The sequence below is a fragment of the Nipponia nippon genome, unplaced genomic scaffold (genome assembly GCF_047370975.1).
Source record: "Nipponia nippon isolate SJK-2023a ecotype South Korea unplaced genomic scaffold, ASM4737097v1 scaffold_4, whole genome shotgun sequence".
Taxonomy (NCBI): Eukaryota; Metazoa; Chordata; class Aves; order Pelecaniformes; family Threskiornithidae; genus Nipponia; species Nipponia nippon.
The window spans coordinates 8,337,757-8,352,990 of NW_028262358.1; the positions used below are offsets into that span (position 1 = coordinate 8,337,757).

At 40.4% G+C, this 15,234-nt stretch overlaps 1 protein-coding gene across 3 annotated transcripts in view; it reads left to right on the forward strand.

Moving 5' to 3' along the window:
* Nucleotides 1-15,234, forward strand: part of MACROD2 (mono-ADP ribosylhydrolase 2) — an 893,688-nt gene that overhangs the window by 586,537 nt on the left and 291,917 nt on the right. For all 3 annotated transcript variants that reach the window (XM_087774714.1, XM_087774715.1, XM_087774713.1), the window contains exon 7: nucleotides 9,573-9,603. In XM_087774714.1, coding sequence (XP_087630840.1) covers nucleotides 9,573-9,603 — 31 coding nt within the window. The remainder of the gene's footprint in view (nucleotides 1-9,572; nucleotides 9,604-15,234) is intronic.

Sequence of the window (15,234 nt, forward strand, 5' to 3'; positions counted from 1 at the left end):
TATTAACTGTAGAGAGAACCTTAGACCAGAAGTCCAGCCTCAAAATGGCTTAACTGAGATGAAGCTGGATCCTAGCTTTCCTCTTAGCGATACACACGTAAGATGAGGTCTGGGTCTTGGAGGATCTTGTGAACAGAAATATGCTGGTGGGGGCGAGATGCCCGAACACTGCTGTGAGGATGGCCTCTGAGGCTAAAGAATTGGAATCCCTTAATACAACAGCTTTTTTTGAAGTGAGTATGATTAAACAGTATTATTAGTCTTCTGAAAATAGTTGATATCCTTCATTTAAAAAAGTAATAAGGGCTCTATCTGTGTTGTTCTTGTGAAGGAAGTTGCGTATTTAAGCTCTTTGCAAAATAATTAGACACTGATAGTTCAGGGACTCCAGAGGCAAACCTAGCAACCGCTCCATGCGCTGCAGTGCCGAGAGGCTGACGCAATACGGGGTGTGTAGGTAAATGTCCCTTTGTCCTTTTGAAAAAGGCAAGGGGATTCTTAATTTCTTGCTCTTCAGCATGAAGGAAAGTCATAACTGTTCTCTACTGGGGCTAAAAGCACATCACAGATGTGGTTCAAAATCATTTTGTCATTCATTTCAAGCCTGTTTTGGCATGGGTTGTTATAGAAAGGAAAAAAATAATTTAAATCTGTTCTAAGTTCTCCTTTGGTGTTTTATTCTTTCCTCCTCATCATCTGTGCTTTTGCTGCTTTAATTGGTGTTTCAACTGCAATGGCTTCTGAACATCCTAGGCAGATGCTGTCTTATAAACCCAATTATTATGTTTCTGTCTATAGTTTTTTGCTGTGTGCAAGGTAGACTGAGAACTGGCTAAGCCGCTGGGATTAACGGGTTGTGGTCAGTAGCACAAGATCCAGCTGGAGGCCAGTCACTAGTAGTGTACCCCAGGGGCCGATAGTGGGGCCAATACTATTAAAGATCTTCATTAGTGACTTAGATGATGGGGCAGAAAGCACCCCAGGGAGTTTTCAGACAATAGAAAGCTGGGAGGAGCAGCTGATACACCAGATGGCTGTGCTGCCTTTCAGAGGTGCCCCGACAGGCTGGAGAATTGGACAGAGGGGACCTCATGAAGTTCAGCAGAGGGAAATGCAAAGTCCTGCCCCTGGCAAGGAATAGCCCCATGCACTAGAACATGCCGGGGGGTGACCAGATGGGAAACAGCTCTGCAAAGGCCGTCCTGGGGGTCCCAGTGGGAACAAGCTGACCATGAGCCAGCAATGCATTCTTGAGGCGAAGGCAGCCACCAGCCCCCTGGGCTGCGTGAGGAAGACTGTTGCCTGCAGGTCAAGGGAGGTGCTCCTTCCCCTCTACTCAGCTCTGGGCTCCCCAGTATGAGAGAGACACGGACATACTGGAGCGACTCCAGTGAAGGTCCACAAAGATGACTAAGGGCTTGGACTGTATTTCACAGAAGGAGGTGCTGAGAGACTGTTCAGCCCGGAGAAGAGAAGGCTCAGTGGCAAGATGTTACCAGTGTGTATAAATGCCCGATGGGTGGGAGTAAAGATGAGCCAGATTCTCCTCAGTGGTGCCTGCTGAATGGACAAGAGGCAACGGATACAAACCGAAATATAGGAAATCTCATTTAAACATAAGACATTGCTTGTTTGCTCTGAGGTTGGTCAAATGCCAGAACAGGTTGCCCACAGAGGTCTCCAGTCTCCATCCTTTGGCGATATTCCAACCTGACTGGCCATGGTCCTGGGCAACCAGCTGTAGGTGGCCCTGCTTTGAGCGCGTGGGTTGGACTAAACAATCCCTAGAGGTGCCTTCCAACCTCAGCTGTTCTGCAGTTGTTTGAAACACAAACAGCTTTTCTTTGTGGTTTTTGTTGTTGTTAGGGGTTTTTTTTGAGAAAGCAGTTCCATAGAACATACAACTTCATTTCTGAGGATTCCTGAATATAAATGCTTTATGATTTTTAAAAATGTGTATTAAGCTGTTAGTCCGTAGTTCCCCTATAAAGTTTTCATTCTAACTACAAATGTGCAAATAGTTTAGAAAAAAGACAACCCCCACCCCACAACTGAGTTTATACTTGGGTAAAAAATCAAATAAAATTAAATAAAATTAAATCACATAAATTATTTTACCAACTTTCAGTCCAGGTCTTTATCCAGGCAGTTAACTGAGCTATTACTTTTAATTACTGAAAGATAATAAATTTGAAAATTTTAAAATAAAAATTTGGTGAGATTCCTCAAGTAGTGAATCTTCTTATGTTAACTCCATACTATAATGCTCTGCTATCTTGCATAGCTCATTGTAGCAGCTGATTTCAATGTCTTCAAAAATCTATTTTAAATTCATATAAAGTTAGAATACACAGCTGCTAAATTTTTTAAATCTTGGTAGTGATTCTTCAGTATTTTTTTTGTCACGGTCTCATTGTTGACTGAGTGTTCTTTGGTTGAAGTTTGTAATTATTTCAGTAAAACTTAAACAAAATTGTCACTTGTTGTGTGAAATGAGACACACAATGAGAACATTGCCACTTTTGTGACAAAACAGGTCATCAAAGGAAGAGCCTACCCTGCAGCCCCTTGATCCATTTAGTTGGGTGAGCAGGAAATATTGAAGATGTTCTTTTGGCCCTTTTAACCTCTCAGGTGGCCTCTTTCAGTAACTGCCCTTTTGTATAAATAAACAGACTTAAAGAAAAATGGCAGTCTTTGTGGTAAATATTTATCTGGAGCAGTCTTTAAGTGTGACCAGCAGGGGAAACTTGTGGAGATCCTCCGAAAAATTGACACATTTGTTTTGGATTTCTGTGTTTTCTGAGTTGTTATGAAGCGCTCTATGCGCTTATTGCAAGTCACTTTTACTATTTGAAAGTGAGCTTTCAGAAGCCTCAGAACAAGTCCTCTCAATAATCATTTGCTATCCAGCTGTTAGATTTTTATTTTAAATTTAATTATTGTTGTGTATCATTTTTTAATGATTGGTGGTTCTTCTGTTGTGCAATATTGACTTATATTTTGGTAAATGAAGGTGCATAGGAGAGTCTTGAGCCACGATATAGAAAGGATCTTTGACGTTGGGTCTGAATCTGGACTCCAACTGCAGTTGCGTTATCAGCATCCTTTGAGAACCTTCACGTAGCTGGCATGTAAACTTCTAGTCATAGAAAATAGCCGGCTGCTTATGTTTCTACCAGCAAATTCGCCTTGCTACTACACTTTTTTTTGGCACTCATGTGCCCAGTGTTTCTGACCGTGCTGAACAGCTGGATGTTGTAGCTCATGAACCTGCCAGTGTGTGAATGAGGAAGCTCATACGAATGCCTAAAGGTTTGTGTGTGATCTGCCGTGTTAAAAAGATTCTTTTTTGAGGCAATAATTACTTTTGTATTCTTTAAAGACAGATTAATAAACATGCTAATATGGTCTGTAATGAAAACTGCATTTAAACATTCTCATATTCAATTCTTCCATTTATTTTTTGGCTTCATTTTCAGTATAGGGAATTGTATTAGAGTTTTCTTATTAATAAGTAAGTTTTCTTTGAATGATAGTTACTTGTAAAATTTGTTGTTTGTTAAATTATGGTTCAGAATGATTACAAATACAGAATTTGTGGCAGGAAATTGACTGGGAAATAACATAAGTTTTTATTTTTCTTCCAAATAGTAGTATAAGGATTTTTAAAAGGCAACAGGGATAGTGTTATAGTTACAGGTTTATGAAATGGTTTGGTGCATAAGTTTAATCTGGTAAAAGCAGTGAAACTTGACTCTGAATGTTTGACATTACTGATATCTTTAAATATATATGTACCCTGTGAATATTTTGTGCAGCTTAAGAGGTACAACAGGCCCTGAAGTTTATTGTGCTTTTTGGAGTTAGGTGATTTTATAGAGCATGTTATTTTGAAAAGCATCTAAGGCACCCAGTATTTTTAGGAGCTTTGGCTGATCAACAGGAATATCAGTGTAGCTGATACTGAAGTTAGCTGAGGAACACTGAAAAACAGTGCTGTAACCGGGTTCAGACTGTTCAGGTTCACAGAAATGAAGTTACAGCAAACCAATGGTCATGGCGAGGTGAAAGGAACAGTAATTTTCTGGTTCTCCTGGCACTAACTCGCACTGCTTGATGCTAGACTTAGGGATGGCTAGTTAGTGCACTTGCGTCCCTCTCGCTGTGCCCCTGAGCTCTGCAGGTCATCCTCCTCTTGCACTGTGGGCGTAGATGGTGCTATTTGCGGCTGCATGCAAGTCAGCATCCACACAACGGAGATGATTTCATGTGTTTAATGTAGGTGCGCTGGGTATTAGCGCCGTGGGGAGTGGGCAGCAGCGGGTAAGTGGTACTGTTGTGCACAGCTGGCGTCACGTTTGTGTGTACCAGCTGCCAGGGTGGGCACGGGTGAAGGGTTTGAAGGGTTTCGAATCCCTCTGCTTGTACACTGAAAACAATGATTGCAATGGGGTTGGAGCGTGTGCAACTGATGGCTAAATATCATTTTTTGCCACTAAAAGAATTGAAAGGCTTTCTTTTAAGTTCATCTAGGACCATGCTTTCTTTGCCATTTCATATTCTATCTTGACAACCGTACTTCGTCTCAAAATGTCAGCTGTACCTAGGGGGGAGTAAGGACTACAAAATGCACATCACCAGCCAAACGAGGGAAATGAAATAACACCTTGTGTCGAACCACACAGAGCTCTCTCCCATCTCCCCATTTCCTGGCTGAGGTCCTGTACGTTCCCTGCCATTGTAGCACCTCGACCCACGTGCTCCAAGTGATAAATGTACACCACTATGTTCCCCACCACACCTCTTCACCACCCGCTAGATTCAAATCATAAAATCTTGTCATGAAAAGAAATTATAAATTATTCATTATTCAAACAATTGATACAACTTAAATCAGAGTACTTTGTGGTTTAGCTGATACTTAGCTTTCATAGCACTGTGCCACAATCTTGCTAACAGCACTTCATAGTTCCATGATGTACGTGCCACAGCTTTTTGGTGTTGCATGTTAAAAGATAGTCATAGCATGCTATCTAAACATGGGTTTTTTCCTCTGGCAAAAAGCATAGGCTTTAGGCAGTAAATATTTTTTTTTTAAGGTGGACATGACAAGTTAGAGGTAGTAAAGTGCAAAGGAAACCAGAACATTATTAATCTGTGATGTTCTACAAAGTTATTATAAGTATATATTTACATTACAGTGAACTTTTTGAAAACACCCATGAGAACTTAAGGTGTGAAGAGTTCCGTATTATACTTTAACACTACGCAGCAGAGCTTGTTCTAGCATAGGCAGCTTTACCTTGTAACCCTGTGCCTTACATCTGCAGAGTCCCTGTGGCATTCACCCTTGTGAATCACAGCAGAGCAGTGTTGTCAGGGCTGCTCTTAAACAAGCAATTTTCTCTCTGCCCACTCACCTGCCACTTCAGTTCATGAGGCAATCACCAACTGCAAGACAAACAATCTAGCAAAGGTGCTCACTACACTACTTTTAAGACAAGTGTGCCTACCGCACAGTGGAGCTTATCTTACCGTAATATTCTGGTATAAATGAAGGAAGCTGAAAAACAAAAACTCGGGTTCAACTTTAAAAATAATAAACTGAGGCACCTATAACAGAGCACAGTTTGGCTGAGTTTTGGGTCAGGTCCTCTGAGTGGCAGGAGAGGGGCATTCTCTTCCTGTTGAAGCAAGGATTCGAGTTTCTGCTTACCCGACACGGAGAGTGTTTTGGCACTCAGGTTTTTTGAGCTTCGGGTCTTTTTTTTTGTTCTGAGTGTTAGTGCTTCTGCAATTTCTTAATGCTGCTAAGGTGCTGCGGGGATAGTCTTTCAAAGTGGAAGGCAAGTTAATTATTTTTGGTCCATAAAAAACAGGTAAAGAGAAATAACTGCATATCATTTTCTTGGTCACTATGGAGAAAACAGTTGCACCGGTGCAGTGCTCAAAGCCAAGACCCAGGGCAACCTGCCACTTACTGGCAAATAAGAGGGAGAAGGTCAGAAAGAGAGGCTGGAATGGGTAACTCCTAGCAATGTCAAGGGGATAAAGGCAGGTGACTCAGGAGCGTCTACTTGCAATTTTGGTAAAAACAAAGACTTTTTTAAAAGGTCATGAGTTCTTTGTTGAAGATTCAGTAATGAAAGTTGCATGAAGGAATGGGTCTCAAACACAAGCATTAGTTAATAATCTGCTTTCATGAGGTGATGCAGTGAAATCAGAGAAAGCTCAATTTGTGTTTGACTTTATTTTTGTCTGCTGTATTATGTGCTGGAAGAAAAGTACTTACCTTGTATGTGGCTTGGTTGTGGCAGAAATGACACTGGGATGTCGGTGCAGAATGCCGAGCACTTAATTTGAAGAAAGTCCTTGCTCTGTGGAAGCAATTATTAGGATTGCAGTGGGAGGCATCTGGTCATGTAGACATAGCAATTGTATTCATCTAATGTATAACAGTTAATACATTGCAGCTCAGTGTGAACGAGAACCCCTTGTTGTAGACAAGCCCTTAAGTATTTAAATACTCAGGTCCCTGCTATTGAAATGTCTTAGAGTCCAACTTGGCCTCTGCATGGTGACTATTGTAAATTTTCCTCATGAAACTGCATTACATTTCATCCTAATTAGCACTGCTGCTGTACCCTTAGTAAAGAAACATTAGATTAAAAAGTACCAGAGGCTGAGTGCCCAGATCCTCTCCTACAGGAATGAAATCAATTTCAGTCTTACAGTATTCACGCAGCTGGTTTAGTTTGGCCTTTTTCTCTAGATGACGGCAGCAGTGTAGTAGGAAGCTCTCGCCGTTATTACTTGTGTTTTACTCCAGAGTTGTATCTGTTTTGAGTGCTGTCAGGGTAGCATTTCTTATTAGCCCTGAAGTAAAGCAAACATGCTATTTCAGTAGCAAAGAAATTAAAGGTTAGTCAATAAATAGCAGTTACCAGCAACAAATTAAGATGAGAAACATCCTATTGTGGAAACAGGAATGAATGTTTCCTACTGTGAAATTGAATCTTTTATTGAAATCAAATCTATAATTAAGATATTATTATGCACAGAAAAGGTTAGAAACCTTAACGTCTTTTGTCCATAAGTCAAATATTGTACTATGTTGATATCCATGCTGTGAGGTCCCCATTACTGCTCTGCCAGTAATTTCAACCTGGCATCTAGACTAAATTGTCTCCCTAGGAGCCAAGAGGAAACTCAAGCTGATATGTGATCTCGGGCACGGGCCTTTCTTGAATGAATAAAAGCATTGTCGCATTTTACGAAATTACATCTGCTTGTTATATGCCGTGATCATCTCTGAATGAGGGAGAGGGCAGAGCTCATCTAAGTTATGGCACAGACTGGTATTCGGAAGGAGCTTGATGGGATTTTACACACTCTTGTAGCTCCATTCAGATATGTTTCAGGTGCGTGACAGAAACTGAAAGCAAGGTAATGATTATGACATGTCTAATTTTAAAGTAGGTATTAAGAAACAGGCACAATGCACAAATTGCTGGCTAAAGCTTGCTAAATAGCCTCGGAGCAGTGTGTTCTGTGAATGAAGATGAACAAATGCGACAAGCGTCTGCTATGCAATGCTGAAAATGCAGTTGTCTAATCTTCCCTTCTCTGAGCAAAGCCGAAAAGGAAGCCCAGTCCCCTGGAGCCTGCAGGCTTCCCTTCATGCACTTGACTCCAGTGGCCCCAGTAAGCACAGCTGCGGTATGAGATCTTGATGGTGTGTGCTGAGCCTGTCCCATAGCGCAGTGGCCAGCCTTGTAAATCCCTTCAAGATCACCATCAGGGCTTTAAGTAGATGCATCTCGTTTGGACGCTGTATCAGCCAGATTCCCTTTACCTTGCGCAGGTGATAAATCTGCAGCTAAGGGGGAGCCGGCGCACGGTGCTCCTTTCGGTGCTTGGCGGCCGCAGAACCTCCCCAGCCTGCGGTTCCCCGGGTGGGTGGCTTTGCCACCTGTGCGGGGATCTGAAGTCATTGGTGGTGCTGGAGGATTGTTTCCCCTTGCCCGGAGTTGTGGGGCCACTAAAAGAAGGAACCCGAATGCTCTGTTACTTGTTCCCTGTGGCCGATAAGAGTATCTAAAGCACGTGCTGTTACTTGACTTGTGGAAAAAAATTGAAAACAAAAGGTTTGTTGGGAGCAATTATCTCTTAACAAGTGGAATTTCAACAGTAGTGAACTTTAAAAATCTGTTGCTAAACTGGACAAAATCATCCTTTATGCCTCTCTTATTGCTGGAGCATCTGTTGCCACCTCAGCCTGAGCTCTGTAACCCCGTGTGTTTTTTCTACTCCATTCCTCATTTCCTTAAAGAGCTGATTCATTGTGATTTATTGGGTACAAACTACAAAGCTAAGTATTTTTCAGGATGTAAGTTGTAGTGGTTGTGAGAAGGAATGAGCCTATAATTCTCCCCTACTTTATTTTACTTAAGTATTTTCAGAGGGGAGGGGAGGATGTATTCTTTCCATTAGACCTCTCCTTTCTTAATCACCATTCCCTAATTAATTCCCTGGTTAAATATAAAGCAAGCTTTAGCTTTGAATAATGTTTTCCTGTGTGATTAAGTAAAGAAGAATTCCTTTCTTTTGTATGATGACTCATCGCCAGGGGACCTGGAGGGAGCCTGAGGGTGGATATTTGAGACTTTGGTCCCAGGTGCTCTCGTACCTTTGAGCTGTCAGTCCAGAGGTGAGAGGCAAAGGTGATCTCACATATCAACTGCACACAAAGAAAATTGTCTTTCTTGTGAAACCATGTACAGCTTTGGTTTCTCCTGGTGGAAAACTGACTCTGGCTCACAGAAACGCAAGTCTCTAGACAACACGTACAGCTAGGAGAAATGTAAATTGTCGTTCTTGCTGGCAGAGTGTATATAACCATCTTTTGTCGCGTAATGCATTTTCTTTGGTGTCCAAGCTGACCCAAAAATGTACCCTTTCTTTTCACCCAGCACCTTCTAGTTCCTCTCCCTGCACCAGTTTGCAAGCCTTTGACTTGTACCAGTACAGCCGCGTTGGGTCACACCATAAACCACGTGTCTGAAAGGACTGTGGTTAAAAACGAAAGGCTCTGAAACGAAAAAGGAGGTTATAGTGAACGAGGGCATGGCAAAGAGGCAGGGGAGGGCAGGGCAGGGTTTAAGCTGGCCAGGCTTATTTTAATACTGAAGAAACATTTTCTAACTCTACCCAGAGAATGAGACTTTTTTTTTTTCCTACCATACTAGCTTATGGCGTTAAATTTTTAGCTCATGGCATTAATTTTTAGCTCAAAAGGCGGTTTTAATAATGATTCTGGGTTCAAATATTGCTCATAGCTCAAGACGAGAAAAAGAATGCCGCTTTATTAACATGGCAGCAAGGAAAACATATGGAATATGTTTCATATAATGACATGAAAATGCCTGTGAATTGACTGCTGTAACAGCAAAGGCTACAACATGTAATCTCTGGGTGTTGAAAAACAGGCATTTAAAAATACCTTTGGTTTTGATAAAAAGTTTGCCAAACAGAAATCCCACTAATTTTTTTTTTCGTTTGTTTTACAGGCATTTCCCTGTATTTCAACAGGAATTTATGGTAAGTAAGACCTTAGATGTTGCTTATTGCTCACTCAGTTTTTCCTATTATTACTATTTTAAACAGCGATATTACTTATCAGATGTCTTGTCAGTCATTTTGGCTTGCGAATCTATTTATACTGCGTTAAATAACAGAGACCCAAAGCCTTTGACTGTGACTGTGTGCTAAGTGGGATACTGTTGTGCAGCCCTTAGCACAGCCCTTAGCCTGTGAGCCGAGGCCCACAACAGTGATTACACTTCTGCAGCTCCAGTAACTCTTAAACACACTGCTGTGGCTTCAACAGGGGAAAAAATAGGGTTTTGGCAACATCTTCGATCCAGAAGGCAAGCAAGCAAGACTCCTCAATGCCCAAGACTGGGGAAAAGGTATGTTTTCCTCAAGCAAACTTGCTAGAATAACGTGAAACTGTCTTAGCTCCCTTGAGTTGTGCTTCCACATTTTTAGTTTATTAATTTACATGCAAATTAATACTGCCTGAAGAACTGGAGAGAAAGGGTTATTATAAAAGTTCGTCACTTGCTTTGTTGTAATCTTAAGGCAATCCATCACTAACAGTCAGCTGCTTTTTGGTTGACACCATGGAAGACGTGGGTATGATATTTGAAGGAGGAAAAAGACAAGCTATGTGGAAAAAAACATGGAGAAATTTGAGAGGGCATGCTAATTTACAAAGGGATGAAAATATTCTTTCATTTAAAAACAACACAGGCTTATTTTTCCTTCATTTAGGTTCAGTAAATGCATGCAAATGATAGTAGGTTGGATTACTTGTACAATTCAAGGGTTTTAGAGAAACATGCCAAGCAGCAATAAATAAAATAATGCAGTCATCATGTACCACTGTAGTATGATATAGCTGCTGCTGCCTGAAAATAATATATAGTAGTTTTTGGATAAATTAATTTGAGTTTTGACTAATCAGATACTGCAGATGCAGGGGAAAAAAGTGACAGGAATATTTAGGGTTGTTTCTTCTTTTTCAAGGACCTCTTATTTAAAATTGATTGTTTGACGATTGTAAATCTGAATTAGGCTTCAGAAGGTAGAATCTAAATGACTTTGGGTGCTGTATCCTTTTCTGCTCGAACTGCACTTTCACTATCGCAGAAGAACATGCAGATGCCATTTCCACAAACAGTAGAAGCCACTGAATATGAATCTGGTTTCAGATAAAGCTCTGTTTCGGTCCTCAGTTCAGGTCCCCCGCTTGAACTTTCAGGGGAGCTCTGCATTTTAGTTCTTGACTCTTTAGCTTAAATCTTCATCTTTAACATAGACACACTTTTGTTATTAGTTTACCAAAACAGACAGGACATGGTGTAAATATGTGGAAATTACTAGCAAGTAGAATGTACAAATAATAATAGTTCATTTTATTTTAGAATTGGCCTAGTTAATAGAAAGGGTCTCAGCAGGTGAGGAATATGGTTCCCTGAAGTCAGTAAAAGTTGCAAAGGATCTCTGGTAGGAATCTTGAGTTGTCTTTTCCTGAGGTAACGGATGCTTTTCTTGAAGTTAGCATTGATTTTAACTGGAAAGCTGTGGCATTACTGAAACATTGCATAGTGTGGCAGATGCTTTTTCTGTAATTGTTTGCTGTTTTCACCTTTGGAAAGGAATCAAGACACATTTCTGCTAAAATACTCTGGTTTTCTGAGGCTGCTTTTTTGTTTGTTTTGGGAATGCAATCTCAAATTGATTTTGCTGTTTACATTTTAATAAATACTTTCTATTCCTTAGTGAAAAAAATACCTCCTTTCCAGACTCTGACATACTGCCTGAGAGTAGTAATTAAACAGGCAACCCTGCATCAAGCTTCAGGTGCCAATGTTTTCAAGAATGTTTGATAGCAGTTGCCATGCTAAAATTACGCTGCGTGATGTGTTTGAGGTGCAAAGTACACCCAAAACCTGCAAAGCTATGCTTTCATCTTTCTGGTTTTGTTTTTTCCCCTCCGTACATGCGCATTCTTTTAGATAAAGTCAGTGTCTAGACAAGCAAGTGGATCCACTTCATTCCTGGTGGCCTAGCTGATTAGTATTGCTTTGTGTTGTGCAGTTAACAGTGGACTATCCCAATAAAATGTTATTGAAGGCACATACAGCCTCGATTTCTCACCTCAGATCCATACGAACAAATGCTGTGCTTTCAGAAACCCTTGGCTGAGAACTGAGTTTCACCTCCAAATGGAAGGGGACAAATTTGCAAGAGATCAACTGAGTGTATCCAGCTGAAGAATCTGGATTGTGTTCTGCTCCAAATTCTTATAAATGCTTAGATTGCTTGCCTTTTCTATTCTTATTAGGAGAGAGTAGTCACACTTCTCTGGAGAGCAATCCTTTCCTGTTTGCATCACTGCAGAGCACTCCTTTTCTCCTATAAAAAGGAAACTGGGAAGAAACAAGCAAGCAAGCCTCTCACTGAGGTTTTGGCTAAGGGCAGATTGCTTTTCATGAGAGGGTGTTGGATAGAGGAAAGGTCTGCCTTTCCTCCCCAAACACTTCCCTGACGCTCCACCTCCACCCATAGCACTGTGGATGTTCCAGCTTGAATGAGTTAAAGCCCAGAGAAGGCCATTTGCCATTAAGGCACTGTGCCAGGACTCAAAACTCTGATTTTAAAGTGCTCCTATTTAAAGAGCACTGGCAACAAATTCGCTCGTGAGGGATCTTTGTTTTAGAAGTCTGATAGCTTCAAATGAGGGATTAAATCTTTAAAAAATGAGGTAGAAAGCTGAACGTTTGTAAGGACTGCAAAACAAGTAAGGGTCTGCCCACAGGCACTTTGGAAAAAAAGAGGTGTTATCTTTTCCTAAGAGATCCCTGTCCCCCCTAACGTGCTTATAAAACTGATAATCAGTCCAAGAAAGCAAAGGTCGTGAAGACTCGTATCCCCGTGGATCCCTGGGTCACTCTCTTCTGTTGCAAATAAATGCTTTCCTTTATAACAAGAGCATGAAGTTTCATAAACAAAACTGCTTCAGGAGGAGTACGGAGGACTCGCGTCACTCCCCTATCGTTGGGGAGGTACTGGGGTATCAAGTGACAGGTCTGCAGTAGCTGCTCAGTAATACGCAAACATGAGCAAGAGTGCAATCTTAGCCTTATCACAGCTTTCCTGTAGGCCAGCTACGTTTTTAGGGATTTTCTTACACTTTGTCTCTTTTCCCTTTTTCAAAGCAATTTTACTATCTGTTTAAAAAAAAAAAAAATTAAAAGTGATAAAAATAAATTGACAGACAAATCTGTAGTCCAGAAGGTAAAAATTGTCATTTTAGGCTGTGTAGTGTGTCAGTTTTTCACCTTATACACAGTGAATCACCATTTACACATCCACTTCCCCATAATTACCATCATCTTATGTCTGAGGCACTTCCAGAAGAAAAAAAGAGAAAAAAGCAACTTGCTCCAGTAAATTTTATGGAAGAGCACCTCATTATCATGTCTTTAAGAAGCTATCCACAAATTCTGGTGTTTGCAGCCTGCAAAGTGAACAGGGATGTCTGTTATGGTGCTACAAACCTTACGAGCCGCAAAATTAAAACAAGGCTCTGCAGATGGATATGAGAAGACAGGAATTTCCACGTTTGTCATGATACTCTGTTGAGAGATAATTATGAGGTGGACTACATATGGAAGGAGTTGAAGATGTTACGGTCTATGCACACCTATTTGTTACCTTCTTACTGTTATTTTGCGGTAATATGGGGTTTGGCTTCTGTTCCTAGATACTTACGTTGGCAATGGAAGCTGCTCTCTGGCAACGTAAGCAAGTATTTAAATGTTATTTTAAACTTAAGGGAGGAAAAAAAAAAAAAGGAAGCGGCGGGGGGGAGATAAAACTTAGAGAAATCTCCAGTTGGTATTTCTTTTTGTCTCTACATCAGTGTAGCTGTATATTTTACCTTAGCTTGACTTTCGCTAAAATGATATCATCTCTCCTTTCTGAGAAAAAAGATAATGGCTGCTCTTAGGTTTTGTAATGAACCTATATTTGCATTTCTTTTGAAAGCACAGAGAGAGAAAGGGAAAGAAAGACCAAAAGCCATGAAAGTGCAGAATGTCTGTGGTGATTTAGGCAGTGAAAATGCACAGTTTCACCACATTTTAAACACCTTTATTATATTGGAGTAAGAATTGTTTCCTTTAGAATCAGGCCACTTATGCTTACTTGTAGCTTTTGGCCTGGTCATGGCAAAACATTGCAAGGTTAAATTTATTATGTGTTGCTAAAAGAGTCTGAAAAGCAAGCTTAGAAAGCAAGGAAAGGGAAAAAAAAATAATAACGTATGCAGTGTACATAGGAAATAGAAGCATATAATACGTTCTCAAGGCAGGATGCTGGGAGGTATCACAGATCCTCTGCTCTGCTTTGTCTTTATCTGGGGAGAGAGGTCCCTTGGTCTCGTGCCAGCTCGTGTCACAGCTGTCCTGACCTCCAGTCCGTCCTCCTCCGTATCCAAAGAACGATTCATTCTGCCAGTCCGCAGAGGGCTGGGAGCGTATACGTCAGCTCTTCTCCCCATGAGGTGATCCAAGATAGATTATAACAAGGGATTAACCGACAGGTGCGCTACTGAAGGATTATAAAAGCCCTCTGAAAATCCGAGTGAGAAGACTAAACCAAATGTTTTCAAAGGCAGAATGAATTCCTGACACAGGCCTAAAGGTTGAGGCAAACTATTTCCATCTTTCCCATCTGTTTCTTCTCATTTTCTGTTGGCGTTTCATTCCTAAGATATGTATTTCTTTAACGAGCAATTCTAATAAGGGTTGCACTGTCATCTTTCCAAGGAAAGAGTTAGCTACAAATTTTTCAGAGCCACTATACACAAATGTCTAATAAGTAACCGTGAAGCAGTCTTGTATTTATCTCCAGTCTGGTGCTTCGAGTCCCTGTAACCATCGCAATGGCCTGATGTGATCATCAGGATTTGAATATTGTGATGTCAATTATGGTGAGCTAGGAAAATGGATTTTATCATATAAATTCTCTGTGATGAAAAAAAAAAAAAAAAATCCACTGGGTCATATAAGGAAAGTTCCCATTAAGAAGATTGTCTCTTAATTAAGCCAATTTTTTAACCTGATCAGCAGCTCCTCATCCCTCAAATCAGACTGCATCAACTTTTTTGACACTACTATGTGGTTTTAACAGTCATTTTTTGTAACTCATTGGGGAGTTAATTTCAGCTTGTTATTTACTCTATAATTTGTGTAATGTAATATTTTAGCAAAAATGAAGATACATGATAACTCATTTTTTGATGCTTCTTTTGGGACTGATCATCAGTTAACTGAGATTATTATTAAAATTAATAATAGTAACAGCTATGAAATTACTATTATAATATTCAAGTAATCCTAGAAATCTAATTACTACTTGTATAAAAATTTGTTGCATGCATTATTTAAGTGTTCTTATTTCAGACAGTGTAGTGTCCATGATACTAATTGGTCTTTTCGTATATTTTAAATACTAAAAAAATTATTACTGGGAAGTGTAAATCGATGAGCTCTCAACAGTCTAAAATTAACATTCAGATGACATATTTAGCAAGGAGAAGCTCAAACTTGATTCCAGATGAGGGTCTTAATAAAGTCTCTTTTTCAGTGGAAATTGGCA